Below are 15,978 nucleotides of genomic sequence, written 5' to 3'. Positions count from 1 at the left end.
CCAAAAAGATTAATTACATTAGAAAACCAAGCATGCTAACCTGTGTTTTATGTATCTACACACATACAAACTCATATATAATACATTAATTGAACTATGTAAGTGTAAATAAGCACAGATAAAGTATCTATAGAAGTACACATAAAATATGAATTAACCAGACTCACAAATCATCAAGTATCAGAGGGGGAAAAAAAAAATCCACACTTCTCCAAGACTGATATATGACCTCTGAAATACAGAACACCACCACGTACGTCACACTCTCCATCAAATTCCACACCTACCTCCCAACAGCTGGGATAATATCCACTCATGCAAGCAACTCTGATTAATGTTCTTCAACTTTTACAGTAAATTTATACAGCAATTAAGTAAATTACTCCTATGAGAGGACAGTACTCCCAGAGCCATACAGACATGAACTTTTGGCAGTATGTCACCTTATATTAATTCTACTAGATTATGTTACCTGCCAGAACTAAAGTAAATATTCATATATATTCATGCCTACTCTCAAATTCCTATTTTACTGCAAAATTCCAGAATTATTTATTTAAGACCTTCTGATTTTTTTCACATTTCTCATCCTATTCCAAAATATTCCATCTCTATTTCCATTAAGGATTAAATAAATTTTAGTTTCCACTAAAAAATTAAACTCATGGGTAAACACAAAACCTTCATTTTTTTCCTGTTTACTCATTATGTCTCTATAGATATATCACACCTTTGTATCCTGCAAGAGTTTGATTACATTATTTCATGATATTAAGTCTTAAGATACAGAAAAGCAGTGCAACTCTCCCAGATCTCATTTTACAAAGGAAAACATGAAAAAGAAAAAAAATCAGTAAGAAAAGTATGGAAGTATTACTGCACCATCTCATTTTCTAAAAGCAGAAATCCCACCAGTATAGATCAATGTCATTTTTTCTCTAATTTATATCATGCATTATTCTTTTTATGCCAAAAGATGATTTTCAAAACCCAAGTTCTACAAGAATTGAGCCATTAGTAACATCAGAAGTTATGACAAAGATCATAAAATAGGAACTCTGGCCAGAACTAACCATTCACTACTTTTTTTTTTAAAGGAACTGACACTGAAAGAATAGAATAGTAACAAACTGAAATAGTTGTGTATGTAAATATAACCCAGTTGAATATCCTGTACTTAAGCCTTCTACCATAGCCCTCCTCAAATCAAAGCATAAGATCATTTGAACATCCAGTGGAGGCAAGAGAGGTTTCATGGAAAGGTCTGAATGCAGGAAGCATACCTATGCTGTGGGCTACTTCAAGTAGGTTTAGTTTTCCTTCTCTTCTCTCTCGACCTCATTTGGGAAGAGAAGATGGGGTAGTAACAAGACCTGACGAGGAACAGTGAAGCTGGTGTGACCCTGATGGGTACTGTAAGGAGAAAGTAACATATGATCAAGTTCAGACCACATTTCACCGAGTCAGCATACTTCCAGTTCTACAGAAGCCATGAATCACTTCACTTAGGATTTTTTAGAAGCTATATTAAACATATATCAAAGCAACCTACAGAAAAAGTGTTTTCTTCACAAGGGAATTTTTCCATTGCAAGTATTTTTTTCCTCCTAGCTTAGATAAGGTAAGAGTTTTCTTCCACAGGCAGTATTACTTAACAGAACAAACTTTTCCAGTGTAACTCACAAACTTACAGAAAACCAATGATTTCCAAGTCCTCGTTGTCCATCAAACCTGCAAACAGCTTGGCTTTCCATCCAGTTCCAATCCATAATGATCCTTCACAGATCAATGACATCAGATTCACATAAGCATGAAAATAACCACATTTGGGGGACAGATCTTTGTACTCTGAAGACTGTAATGTTTTTTTGTTTTATTATAAGTTATCTTCCCAGATGGAAAATAGCTACACTCTATACCAACAGCACCTGCATATACATAAAGTCATACAGCATTTAAACATCCTAATTCACAGCTTAGTACCTATTCAAGTTAATTTTAGATCATGACATTTAGATATCTACACAAACCACTAGTGTGCATTACACACATTTGACAAAGTAATAAATAAAGTCTGATTTTAAAATTATCCTATTAAATGACTTTAAAATTATCCCATTAAAACACAACGATAAATATTATACTAGACAATCTTCTACCTGCATGCTTCCTTTACTAAATATCTGCACCATGAACTTGTGAGTTCTCAGTTTATTACTGCCAAAAGTAAAAAAGGGGAAAAAAAAGGAAAAAGAATCTCAGCACATCTCATTTGAATTCTTAATAGTGTTCAAAATATTTTTAGTCTTCTTTTACCTATTAAAATTTCTTTAACATGTGAGGAGAGCCACAACTATTGATTCTGGGTGCCCCTTTCTATGCACTCTATGTATTTTTAGCTAATTTTTTAAGCTGAGCTCATTAGAATTAAGATCTTGTCATCACTGTCAAAAGCAGAGCGCATACAGACAGCTGACACAGTACATAAAGAGTACTTCTAACCATACCACTTCTCAAAGGAAAAACTTACTTCCAAAAACATCTCCCACTCAGTTAAAAGTCTATTTCTTTAGAATTTCTATATAAAAGACAGAACAATAAACTGCAATCCTGTCCAGAATCTCTAGCTGCTCCTATAAAACTTGTAAATGGTAAAACTGAAAACCTCCTGCCACTTTTTAGAAAATGCCATTGCTTATATCAGCCTAAGAAAGATTGTTCTATTTTTGAAAATGCAAGATATTTTTAGCCTTTGACAGTGATGGGCTAACCCTTGCTGTAAAAGAATGTGCCACTAAGAATTTACCATAGTTCATACAATTTAAGAAACATGCACAGGACATTGAGTCTTCTGATTCAAAGATGAACATCAAGAATTAAAATCATCCAATATGCTGAAGAACAACAGAACTGTACTTCAAAGATACATCATAATTATACATACATATATTTATATTATGAAACAAAGTTTATCTCTCTCTCTCTCTCTCTCTCTCTATATATATATATATATATATATACACACATATACACACACACACACACACACATACTTGCAAGTAGTATTGGAAGAGGTTACCCAAAGAGGCTGAGGAACCTGTCAAGGTTTTTTCAAGGATCAGCAAGACAAAGTCATGGCTGACTTGATCTGTGCTGGTGATGGTCCTGCTCTGATTCTGAGCGCTGGAATCTTTGATCTCCAGCAGTCTTTCCCAAACAACATTTCTATGATTTGACAGCATTAAAATATCCAGTGCAAATTCTCTCAAGGAAAATAAAACTGTTCTTAATTTCACATTTTAAGAAAAAAGAGTCTAAATTATGTGCTTCTTATTTTCAGATGAGCTAGACTCTGGCATTTAAATTATCAACCATCAAGTGAGTTACAAGGAGCCAGCCTAAACCCACATGCAGTCAGTGCCAGGTGTGCCATACATTTAAGGGGTTATAGTCATGTCACAGCTACATTATTATCTAGCAAGATGAGAGCAAAATTGGGTTTTTCCACTTCCATCCCTTTTTCAGAACCATACTGTCAAGGAGGATATGTTGTGATCTCAAAATGGGAATGTGATTCCTGGGGAAAGAAAATTCATCCAATTTGTTAGCAGCACAACACCCTTACAAACTTGGTTTGATGCTGTGACAGGAGCGGGAAAAAATAAAAAAATCCACCCAGTCATTTCAAGGAACAAAAAATGTATTGGAATGTAGAGACAATCAGCAAGGAGGAAAATACTAGTTTATGTTTATGTCATCCATAAATGTAACTGATTATTAACACCTGCCAAGTATATTTTACCACTTTTTCTATGCCAAGGATTAAGTATATGGAGGAGGAGCAGCATGGGGAACAGTGCACAGAAGAGGATGCAATTCCTGAACACCAGAGGAATACCAGACATACACTAAACATGAAGAAATTGACCTAAGATGAGGAAAGTTACCCCTGTATCTTTTACAAGAACTCTCGAGTTCCTAATAATCTGATAGAATCCAACCACTAGCAGCATCTTTGGTCTAGTCCTCCATCACAACACTCATTCCAGTTTCCAAAACCAGATCAGTTTCTCTTAGAACTACACCAATTCTGCATGAAGTTAAAGAAAAAAATAATTCAAACCCAACCTACAATTCTCCTTACCAAGCCAAAGACTAAAATATCATCTTTATGTTAAGTCTTTGCATTACAAAGAATAAAACACATCACATTTTTTCTTGCTAATCACCTTTTTCCCTCTCAGACGACACATAATTTTATTCTTACATGTATACCTAAACTGCCTTTTGAATTTTTTTTCCCTGATCTTGCTAGTTAATAGCCAGTTTTAAAACAATGAACACACATAAACAGAAGGTATTCTTTCAATCTGTGCAAGTAACACTTCCAACCAGGAATGCCGCAAAGTGTTTTTCTGCAGAAAAAGCTTGAATTATCACTGAAAAGCTAATCATTATGTATCAGTTGTACTTGTTTTCATAAGCAGAATGAGGCATCAATTTTTCAGCCAATTACACAGGAAAACTACAAGAACATAAAATTGCAGTGGAAGAGTTATCTTTAATGGAAACTTTTCCCCTCCAACAATTTCAAAGTAGTCAACAGGTGAGAAAACACTTTAAGATGTTTATTATCAATAGAGGGTACTAAAATAAACCATCAAAGCTTCCCAAAGGCTCCGTGTGGTCACTTCAGGAGAGGATTTGCTATAACTGTGGTGGTGGGGAACAGCAGTTCACAGTAAAGAGAAGAGCTGTGGAGTTTGCCTGGGGGTTGTAGAAGAGCAAAATAAAAACTTACCAAATGCCAGCAACAGGAAAAAAGCAAAACAAAGCAAACTGAAGCTGAATCAAGACAAGCTTCCTCTCACAGGAACCAGCATTCTGACATCCATAGGATGAGGCTCAACTTCTACCTTCTAGAGTAAATATCACTCTGGACAAAAGTAAGTCCAGGATCTATATCCAGACAAAAAGGATCTAACTTTAAGCCAAATTTTAAGTGCAATAAAAAGAAAGTCACAGGCAGAAAACTGAGGAGTTTGAAGAGCAGCAGGCAAGATTTATTGTACAAATACAAATATATATTAAACCCCCCACATTTTAAAACCTACCCTTCTGAACTTCAAACGTTCTTTTTTCAGTATCACTGATAAGTCACCACGACACGAGGCAAGAAAAGGTTTTTTTTTTATTGAGACATACCCTAACGTTTTCTGGCTTAAACCTGCAGCATATTCAGATGTCCTATCTGCAGGATAGTGCGTTTGCTCTTTAATTGGGAAATTAGATGTGAAAAGAGTTTCTCTCAAATGAAAAAAGGGAGAAACAGACAAAGGTCCCAACTTGCCCTGCAATCAAAAGGCTATTGCACTGCCACATTTCAATGACCATCCTGAAGCCAGAAGGGAACACAGGGCCTCCAGTTTTTAAGCTTTTATATTTTCTCCTGGAAGTACCAACACTACAGATATTGTCTAGACCTTAACAGAGCCACAAGAAAACAAATCCTAAGCAACAAGTTTATTTCAGCCCAGTTCCAAATTCACTGCAGCTCTCAATTCAAATACCACATCACAACAGGTCACGTGGTGCTACTTGGCACATCCAAATGAACACAGTAAACAGTTTATATGGCACTGGCAAAAACTGGAGAAAGGACTTGTCTGAGTTTTGTGTAACCAAGACCATTCTTCAGAGTACGTACAGACTTCTTCCAGGTTATTTTAAAATAGCATCTACAATATTATCTTTTGTACACAGCTATAAAACTACATTTCAAATGGAGGAACATCTCATGAGATGTTCTCACCTCCAATCTCCTGACTGTATTTCATACCAGTTCCTCTGAAACAGATTTTGAACCTTCTTTCACCTCATCTCTAAAACCTTGCTAATGGTAAGAACAAAGAACAGCAAAATTACAACCTAACAAAGAAATTAAATTTGCTTATACACTTCTGCACTGGAACATCTTTTTTTTCTTCCATTAAGACCCAAAATGAGGGCCTCGATACAGTTTAGTGGTGGTCTTGGCAGTCCTGGGCTAATGGTTGGACTTCATCTCGAAGGTCTTTTCCAACCTAGTTGATTCTGGGATTCTATGATTAATACACTTCAGCACCCAGTCACCTTTCTATTTCCTTCTTGTATTTACTATGAATTAATGACGTTACCTTTACACTTGCTGGAAATACAGAAGAACTGTAAACCTGGGTAGGTCAGCTATTACAAGTATGTAAGTGTACCTAAAGAATGACACAAATCCTCAAGTTCCAAAACCATGAGTACAGGGGCAAGCATTCTTTCAGGCTTGTTTGGTTTTTCCCCCTTACCAGTGCCCGCAATTCAAACTGTTTCATTCCACCCAAAATCTAGGCTAGCTTGTCAGACTTGTCATTTCCTGACTGTTTCTCACTTTCTCAAACCAACACTTCATTCCCCTAACTTGAACAAAGACAGTGATGAAGGAAATGAGAAGGGAGTAAATACGCTTCATGTAAGAGCAGTCTCTGTATGTTGTTGTTTCTCACTACTGCCTTTATATCGCTAAAACTGATGTAAAAAGTCTTACTTAACACAGAAGCTCATAGGACCACAAGTGAGGCCCTGAAAAAGGCTCTCTTTAATAAGGAGCTTTTACATTCTACTTGAAAGGGTTTTTTACTAAAATTGCTTATCAGTACACTGAAATCACAGCTAAAATAAAGGATGACATTAAACACACTAACTGGACTTGACACTAAGGGAAAAAAAAAGCATTCTTTGAGAATATTTTAAGGTAGAAACAGGTCTGTTGAATAAAGACTAAAGCAAGCATAAGACCTCCAGAAATAGGTGGTGTTGTTGTAAAACTGTTAATTTAAAAAAAAAAAAAAAAAAAGAAAGAGGGACTTACAAACCTTTCTGGGGGTGGATACAACCAGTCTGGCCTGACAGGTCCCAAGCCAGAACTCCAGGCAGCAGCAACAGGTCTTTTCTCACTCTGCAGCAGGCTATAAGCAACTCACTGCCTACATCCGAAGTGACTACAGTCTACCACAAAGCATACTGCTTTGTCTGTAGTGAAAAGGATTTAAAAGGAGGACAGTGATTTTTTCAGATAAGGCTACAAATGCTACTTGAATATGTACACTAAATATTGGGTAGCTATAGAACGTTCCCAGTATTCATACAAAGGTGGTTTAAGGGTCAAAACATTCCTCTCTTTTACTGTTTTGAAACTGATCTCACTTCTGTTTGATTCACAAGATCCCAAGTTACAGAGCTGCTGAATGCAGGCCCAAGAGTTTTCTTTGATGTAGCAGTAGTAAGGAAAAGTGCAAAGTCCTTCATGAAATCTCTCAGCAAAGATGTATAATGCTTGGTATACTCAGGTCTCATGATTGTAGCCTAAATATACACAAGATTATTCTATGAGGCTCTTTGTTTTCCCATCAGAATGTCAGATATCCACTACACTCCAAAAACGTAGATTACAGGACACATTAAAAACAGATCCCCAAGATTTCATCTGAGCATGACACAAATGATATGGAATAAGGGGCAGAGACTGCACTGGGTTTATAACTGGGACAGTTAATTTTTTTTTCACAGCAGCCCCTATAGTGCTGTGTTTTACACTGGTGAGCAAAACCAATGTTGGTAACATACCAGTATCTTAGCTATTACTGAAGAGTACATCAAAGCCCCTACCACCCCAACAAGGGGGTGCATAAGGGGTTGGGAGAGGACACAGCTGGGACAGCTGACCTGAAATACCAAAGAGATTCCATACTATATATATATAACTGGGGCAGGTTTTTTCCAAAGTATTTGCTCCTCAGAGGCTGGCTGGACACAGGTCTGCTGGTGGTGCTTATGCATCGCTTGATTTCCACCCCCCACCCCCATCCCCCCTTCCTTTCACTTATTAAACTGTCTTTATCTCAGCCCAGGGGCTTGGGGGTCTTCCCTGGTTTTGCTCTTCTGACCCTCTCCCCCATCCCTCTGGTGAAAGGGTCAGTTTGTCAGATTGCATGGGGGCTTACCTGCCAGCAGGGGACAAGCCCTCACACCTTCTAAACCCCATTAATTCCAATATAAACTCCAACATGGCTTCCAAAATAGATATGATAGAAATAACTTTTTGCACAGTAGCAAAGTGAATGCTGCCAAATCCTAAGTAATCACAATTTCTTTTCACCGAGTTATTTCTTATTAGACCAGAAGTCATCTTCCTAAAAACCAAGCACTGATGTTAGCTGACAGCAAAATTGACCAAATTCACCAAGTTCACTAGACAAAGGACTACTAGCTAGCTGGAGAAACATCCTGCTAGTATTGTTTGATGTGAGACAATATGAGCATGTGCACACCCCGAGCTTGTTTCGACAGAGAGGCTATTGCAAAAGAAGGCAAAGTATGAGTTAAGGCAGCACCTCTTTCTCTTTGCAGAACATTCAAATGTGGAAGCAGTGAGTGCCTTTAGTTTAGCTCAAGCTGATTTTAAATTCAGAGTACACAGGTTCACAGAGGGAGTATACCATTCTCATTTGAAGCAACTTCTCCATGTCTTATTTTAGTGGAAATTTATTCCCCCTATCCACTAAATCCTGGAAACAAGTTACTAGAATTCTGAAAGAACCCAGGTTTAAATTTTGTCAAAATCCTATCAAAAAAAAACCTCAGAAAATAAAAACCCAAGTTCCAAACAATATTTCTATTCCATTCATACATAAATAGACATTTCATTCTAGCAAGGGATGACAATACCTCTTCTACAAAGAAGAGAATCTAATATAGGCCTAAGTGAAGTGCACATTCCTGATTGTCAGAATAGATAATAGCCAAGTAACACAGTAAGGCTGACTCAGAGAGGGCTGGACACAGCTCCACAAAGTGAGACCTGGCAAGCAGGGAGGAAGGAAACCAAGGAAGAATGCCTCAAACAACTATTTTCTACCCTCCAAATAACCAACCTACTTCAAACTTAAGCAAGTACTTGCCAGGATCCAAAGGCACAGATATTTATCTCAACTCGATTAAGCTCAGGGATTTCTCCAAAAATCTGTCATCATCTAAAATTCCAGAGTACAGCAGACAATGCACACAAACTACATTTCCAGCTCACAAGATCTAGGATCCTTGTGCTATTTTACCTTTCTGACATCAAAACTAGAAGTGCAAACTTGATTTGCCTGTACACATTCTCAATCGCATTATCTTTAGCGACATGCTAAACAAAAGAATCCCCCCAAGATATTCATAGATAGGTTTTGTCTCCTGAAATTCAATTCTGCCTTTCACTACATTCATTAGCTCCATTTATTAACTTTTCTCTTTTCCTTCAGCAAAAAGAAAAAATACCCAAACAAGTGTCAAAATACCATGATTGAGACCTGCTGGAAGAAAAGTGCTTGAAACAGCAAAATCAAGTAACTTTGGAGCTGGCTGTACTGTGTTCCCTGGTGTACCAAGAAATGCTACAATTAAACTGAACTAATTAGATTTTTTTTAAAATCTGTCAAAAAGGTAACATATTTGCTTCAAACTAGAGACAAGAGACCGCTCTGGGTCCCATAACACTAAAACATTCAGTTAGGAGTTCCAGGGAAGACTAAACTACACAAAACGCAGTGACAATGTATCAAGCATGCTATACCTAGCTCCCTATACACAAGTGGTGGCTCAGGGGGCAACTCCTCTCCCCGAGGCAGCCTCTATACAAAGCTATGGAACAGGGTTTTATATTGTGAACAGACCACACTTATTCAGGTTTCTAAACAAAGAGACACAATTACCCATCCATCCTACATCAACATTTCTACCGGAGTGGAATGGTAGGGGTGGTGGTGTTAATCAAGAAGGGTTTTTTAAACATTAAACTAGTGGAACATCAACTCCCCAGTAAAAAGAGTAGTAACTCTGAGCCTCTGCATCCCCTCTCTCTTTTCCAAGAAAGCAATATTCTATGAATTGTCATGTCTATTAATTTGCAACCCAAAATGGTTAAATAAAGAATAGTATTTAATAGTCAGGGATAAATATCTGCTTTACAAGGAACTTCTGACTGCATAGCAAGCTTATATCTGACAGTGGAAAAGATTTTGGCTGCCAAAGTCATGAGCCCTGTAACTTGTCATATCAGTGCCAAGCTCTTATCCCTCCTGTCCAAAAGGCAAAACTTAGAATCTGTGCAGGAGGAAAAGCTCTGCTGGGGTTTACAGCCTATATGATTTCTGATAAGAACCAGATTTTCTAATTAGGTAACCCAAATAAAAGCAGTTTCAAAAAAATATGAAAATATGAACTTCATGTTTCTTATGAAAAAAGAAAAGAAATGGTTATGCAGAGACTGATGACAACTGGCACAGGAGTTACACTGGTTATTAAACTCTGTTACCACTGATGGAGAATAGGAAACATGATGCTTTGTGAATGCACTGCATATTTACATACTGTATCCCACACCTTTTTCCTAATAGACACTATAAATTCTAAGAGAAGCACTTTAATCTAGACCATGCATTTAATGTAGAGAATGAGAGAAGTCATAATTTAGACGTTTACCACAATCTGCTCCCATTTGAAAGTCTAAGTTGCCTGAAGACACAAGCTCCCATAGCTCAAAGTTTTCACAACTTTATACCCTCACTTTTTCTTTACAAGAGAGGCTTTTTTTCCTAACACCCACCTGTCCCTAACCTTGTTTCCTCTTTTAGCTTCAGGTCTGAAGTAGTAACAACTAATCTTTTGGTCAAAGCCTGAAGTTCAAGAGACAACCTAAACCTACAGGACTACACACATTACAGCTGTCTGATGTTGGGAGCCATCTTTTGTCCCAGTAACCATAAGCCATAAATGTTATGTCTGCCAGTTTTAGAGTTGCCAGGAAAACAAGAACAAGCCCATTCAGATAGTCTTTACTGATTGTTGATCAGCTGCCCATCACCAACTAAAACCTCCTCTTCTACACAACTTATCCTGAACACAAACCTCCTATTTTACCAGAAATGCAGGAAGTTTAAGTTTCATAGAGCTCTACATTACACTTCCTCCATATTTCTAAACAGAGAATGAGATTTTTCTGAAGACTTAGCTACAACCAATGCCCAAGCATAAACTCTTTTCAGCTTGTCCTGTGCAAGTCTGGCAGAACACTAGTAACAGAGCTGAGTTACAGATAAAGGTAACTTTAAAAAGGAAAGAACTTAGAAGAATCTGGCAAAACCCATACTAAAATCTCTTCCTCTTGCTCCATACAGAATACAGTGTTTATTTTTATCTCACTCTAAAGCTGACCTGAATCCAGAACCACTTACCAACAGGAAACAAACAGACAAAAAAGCAACCACATTAACTGTAGTTTACACAGACATAAAATGCTTTTTTATCCTTACATTAAGAGCACTCTAAATTAACATATTTAGACTTACTCTACCCAAACAAACATCCCTGCATTTACAGTTTCTAAATTTCTCTCCTCAGTTTCCCCCAGCACACATCAACATTGCTCAACTTCAACAATGGAACCCCACTAGTTATTTTATTTCCTGATTTTCCTACCTTTGCACAATACAACATATGACAACCAACTGAAGACATTTTAACAGAAAATCTTCCTCTTGTCTTTGTTAAAGCCCATCTCGTCTCCAAACCATGCAAGTTCAAGCCTAACACAACAGCTACTTGGCCCTATTTTTTAGGCCCTGCAGTTTCAGAAAGAACACGTGTTCATGAAATGAAGGATGAGATTAATTTGAAGAAACATTTAACATACAAAGAAAACAAGTAAAACGGATTTTAAATGCATCTGAGCTCCATTCCCTGCACTAGTAACTACACATCTGCACAAATGAATTCACCTGCACTTCCAGAACTAAGGCAGATGTTAATTCTAAAAGTAAGGCTTTGATTTTTAGTAGCCATGATAGAAAGGAAAAAGCAAGGCCATGTTTCCATCTCTAAGCATTGTTAAAAATTGTAATGATCTGCTGACTTGTGAAAAAAATTCCCCTCCAAAAAATCCCCAATGGCTTCTTCCCAAGCACCACATTGAGAACAGATGGCCAGCATCAAGTCTGCAATTACCAGTGGGGCCTGGCAGTCCCACAAATCACAATGATACTCTTTTTGTGGATGTGGGGACAGCATGAGAGACGCAGACAAGTAGGTATCATAGGCAAATGCACTTTCCACTATAAACGTACATACACATTCCATTTCCAAATCTGCCACATGCTCCTTCCGTTAACTTTTGATTTACATTTAGGTTTCCCTCCCCTTTTTTCTTCAACATCTTATTTTCTGCTACTGGAAGTTTTACAAACAAGGTGGCAGGAAATTGGTAACAGTAAAGATACAACAGAACTGACCATTGTCAATCATCACCAGAGGCATAAACTTCATGAACTACCTGTTGTTGCAACTTTTCCCTTCTTTTGCTTTGACAAACCCTAAATGTAGCTCGTAACAATGATCTATGAAAAGCATGCAAATCAGAGTTAAGTAGTAACAACTGCCTATCAAACTTGTGATTGTACTCCTGTGCCATCCCCCTCTCTCCCTGTCCCCAGGAACAGCTGGTCTGTTCTCTTAGCCAGGACAACATCTGATGAGGAGGTGCTGTTTCATTTCCTCTCCCACTCCTCAAATGGGGAAGCCCTCAAATGGGGGATGGGAGAGCATGTTTTTAATTCAAATTCTGCATCTTAAAATAGCATTGTGCAACACATGGGCGAATCTGATTGAAAATATATATATATATACACACACACACATATATACATCATGAGAGCTTTATTCCCCCTGCATCTCTTAATGCAGAAAATTTATTACTTTTTTCTTTAATATCAATTTACTATTTCAGTTTTACATCCAAGAATTTGATTACTTGAGTAAAATTTTTATTTTGCTAAAGCTGATAAAGATTTAGAAATTAAAGGAAACAGAAAGCAAGCTATGAGGCATCTCCTGTGGAGTTCCTTTTCAACTGACAGATGCAGCAGGAAGAGCATGGAAAGGATTTCTTCATGTGCACAGAGGCCTGACATACTTAACTCTTCAGGCATCATGAACCTCTCTTCAGGAATTCTCAGCCCCCCTGTAGTGACTTCTGTCCCTTACATTAATTCAGCATTCCTTACTTGATTTCTATTAATTTCTCTTTTCTTCTTCAACTACCCCTTTTGGAAAATTTACCAGACATAGAAAGATGATACAGAAAAATACACCACAGTCCTCCTGTCATCACCTTAGTCTGGAAAATCTTAGTGGGAAATAAGGCTGTGCAAAAAGAACCTCAAGCCTTACTACTGTCTAGTGTTTCTCATTCTGGCTTAATTCAGTGACACATTCCATAGGAAGGGTGCCAATGTTACGGAGATGATGCTATCCTAGAGGCTGAAACCCTCCCTGATATGATCAGCTTTGAGTAATCATGATTTACTCCAAAACAAGTTTTAACAATCTATAGATACTGCTAATTCTCCTTAAAGATCTTTGACTCTGTGTCAAATGCCATGCCATAAAATGCAAACACCTCCCACCAGAAGAAGTGAGAAGGCAACACACCCATTTTCCTCCCAACCACAATGAGCAAGCTTTCTTTCCTGACACCCACAATACATGCCAGAAAGCACTGTCCTTTCATCAACTCTCTCAAAAGTTGTTCTGCTTTTACCACTTGTTTATCAACTGCTGTAGTACAGGATATTACTTCTCTGTACAAATCTGGCACTTTTTGTAACTGCGATTATCAAAAGATCCAACACAAGTACCGGCTTTGTGGCAGAGATGCAAGTTAATACATACAACTCATGCAGAAGTAAATTAATTAAACCTCACCAAAACAATTACTTGGTCCAGCCAGGAACACAAAGAATTGTATGCGCTCAACAGGTTTGCAAAAGTACTGTTATTTTGGGAGACGTACCTTTAAAACATTTTGGATTGTTTCTCTCTCGGAAACATCCAAAACAGTGTCAACTCACCTTCCACACTATCAGAACAGGAGGTACCAATCCCAGTGTCCCCGCTGTCGGAAGCTATACTGTGTCTTCTGACAGGATTGCTTTGACTGCTTGATGAAATAGTTGTGGACTGCCACAGGGATTCAGTACCAGGTAACCATCCCACTGAGGAATAATCTGAGCCTATAAAGAAGGAAGCCAGAAGTCTGTCATTATGGATACAATACAGAAATCAACAATAAAATAGTGGTCAAAATGAAAACTGAACCTTAGGTTTCATAGTTCAGGTTGGAGCCAGACTGTGCCAATGTTTTGGGTTGAGAGTTTTTGTAGGTTTGGGGGGGGGGGGGGTGCGAGGTGCTGGTGTTTGGTGTTTTTTTGTTGTTGGGGAGGGGAGCTGTGTATGCTGTGGGTTTTGGCTGGCTGGTTGGTTTGGTGTTTGATTGGTTTTGTTTTGTTGTTTTTAATTAAAATCCTTTTCCCTAGGGTGGAAGCTTCCAAAAAAAAAAATCCAGTAAATACATTTTTGCTATTAAAAAAATATGACCTCCAAACTGTTCTTGCACTAACTTTAACAGGACACTTAACACAATTCCTATTCTAAAACTGATTCTCAACTCACAGCAGAATTTTGCATTGCAAGTGTTTAAATACAGTCAGAGATGAATGAATTTTTGGAGAGAAAGCAGTTGAAGATTTGGCCAGTGAAATGCAGTCATGCCCAACTATGCATAAACCACATGACCTAAGTGGTTAAATGAAGGAGCAATTGCATCATTAACACCGATATCTAAAGTAATTCATAATGTTTCACTGTTATCTGTAGTTTTCAGTTATTAAAAGACAGACTACCAACTCAAGCAGGAACACAGTGGCTGCACACATGCTATCTTTGTGATACATCTATCCATCCAATGATTTAATTTGGGTTATTTTATTTTAAACAATCATTAAATTATTAAATTGTAAAGCACAATTTAGAGCAGCAAATAGTTCCTCTGTTCAAGGAATTTTTGAGGATGTGTGGCCTACTTTATAGTCAGTCTCAAGGGAAAAGACATCACAGAGTACACCCCCAAGGGGCCATCACAATCTCCAATAGCCAATATCTAAAGCTGAGCATTCTTTATAGGCAGAATACCACTCATCACATTCACACTCCAAGCCAGCAGAGCCACATAAAGCACCTTGGTAAAAATGCACAGCCTGCTCCTTATTTTATATATAACCACATACATACACCCCCTCTAGCAGTTAGCTTTGCATAACACTTTCAGCAGGAAATGACTCATGAAGAAGTATCAGTGCACATACAATGTCCCTTATGCTACATGAGGTTATTTTTAGGTCATTTAAACATTTTCAGCAACATCCATCCAAAGTTGTAACAGCAATTTGCCTCTGCAATGACATCTGCAGATCATAGCTATTTCCAGCTGTACTTGTTTCCCAATAAATTTAATGGTTTAGAAAAGGATGTAAAAATGAACACATCTGTATACCTATAACTCACACATATATATGTATACATACTCCCCATATAGCAGCCAAATCACTACACCTACTAGCCAGAGTGATAGCAGCTGCTCACCAAACCACTTGTAAATTGAAGAATACAGTATATAATTCCTTACTGTATGCACCATTTAAATGTAGCATGACATCTAACAGACCCTACTTTCTGTAAGTAGGTTCTTGGAGGTCTTAAGTGTGCCTGTCCATCTCATTTGTCTCAACTTCATTCTCCTTTGAGGTTACCGCCTCTTCTTCCCTTTAACATATTTTCCTATCTTTTCTCGGTCTTTAAAATCATTTGATCCTCCTTCCCCTTCATTCCACTTTAGCTGTAGCTTGTGCAATGTATTTCCTTGTCTTCCTTAAACTTTTTGCTTTTCCTCCCCAAAAGTAACTTAACTCTTCATTATTCCATTGAGTAGCTTTCAAATCCAAGGATAAGGCAGTAGAAAAGAAGACCGGGAGAGCCAGACATGAACACAACTGCCTGTGGTTCACCCATGGCTCACCA

At 37.7% G+C, this 15,978-nt stretch overlaps 1 protein-coding gene across 7 annotated transcripts in view; it reads right to left on the bottom strand.

The window, feature by feature from the left end:
* CEP85L (centrosomal protein 85 like) overlaps positions 1–15,978 on the bottom strand; it is a 142,711-nt gene that overhangs the window by 80,479 nt on the left and 46,254 nt on the right. For 5 of the 7 annotated variants that reach the window (XM_062632429.1, XM_062632428.1, XM_062632431.1 and 2 more), the window contains exon 2: positions 13,974–14,135. In XM_062632429.1, the coding sequence (XP_062488413.1) occupies positions 13,974–14,135 (162 nt within the window). Of the gene's footprint in view, positions 1–13,969; positions 14,136–15,978 lie in introns of all 7 variants that reach the window. The other 2 variants (XM_062632430.1, XM_062632433.1) reach the window with 1 other exon arrangement.

The sequence above is a fragment of the Pezoporus occidentalis genome, unplaced genomic scaffold, assembly GCF_034315485.1.
Source record: "Pezoporus occidentalis ecotype Australia unplaced genomic scaffold, CSIRO_AGI_Poc_V1 ctg39, whole genome shotgun sequence".
NCBI lineage: Eukaryota > Metazoa > Chordata > Aves > Psittaciformes > Psittacidae > Pezoporus > Pezoporus occidentalis.
The sequence above is the reverse complement of the archived record's forward strand: the minus strand, read 5'-3'. Positions and strand labels throughout refer to the sequence as shown.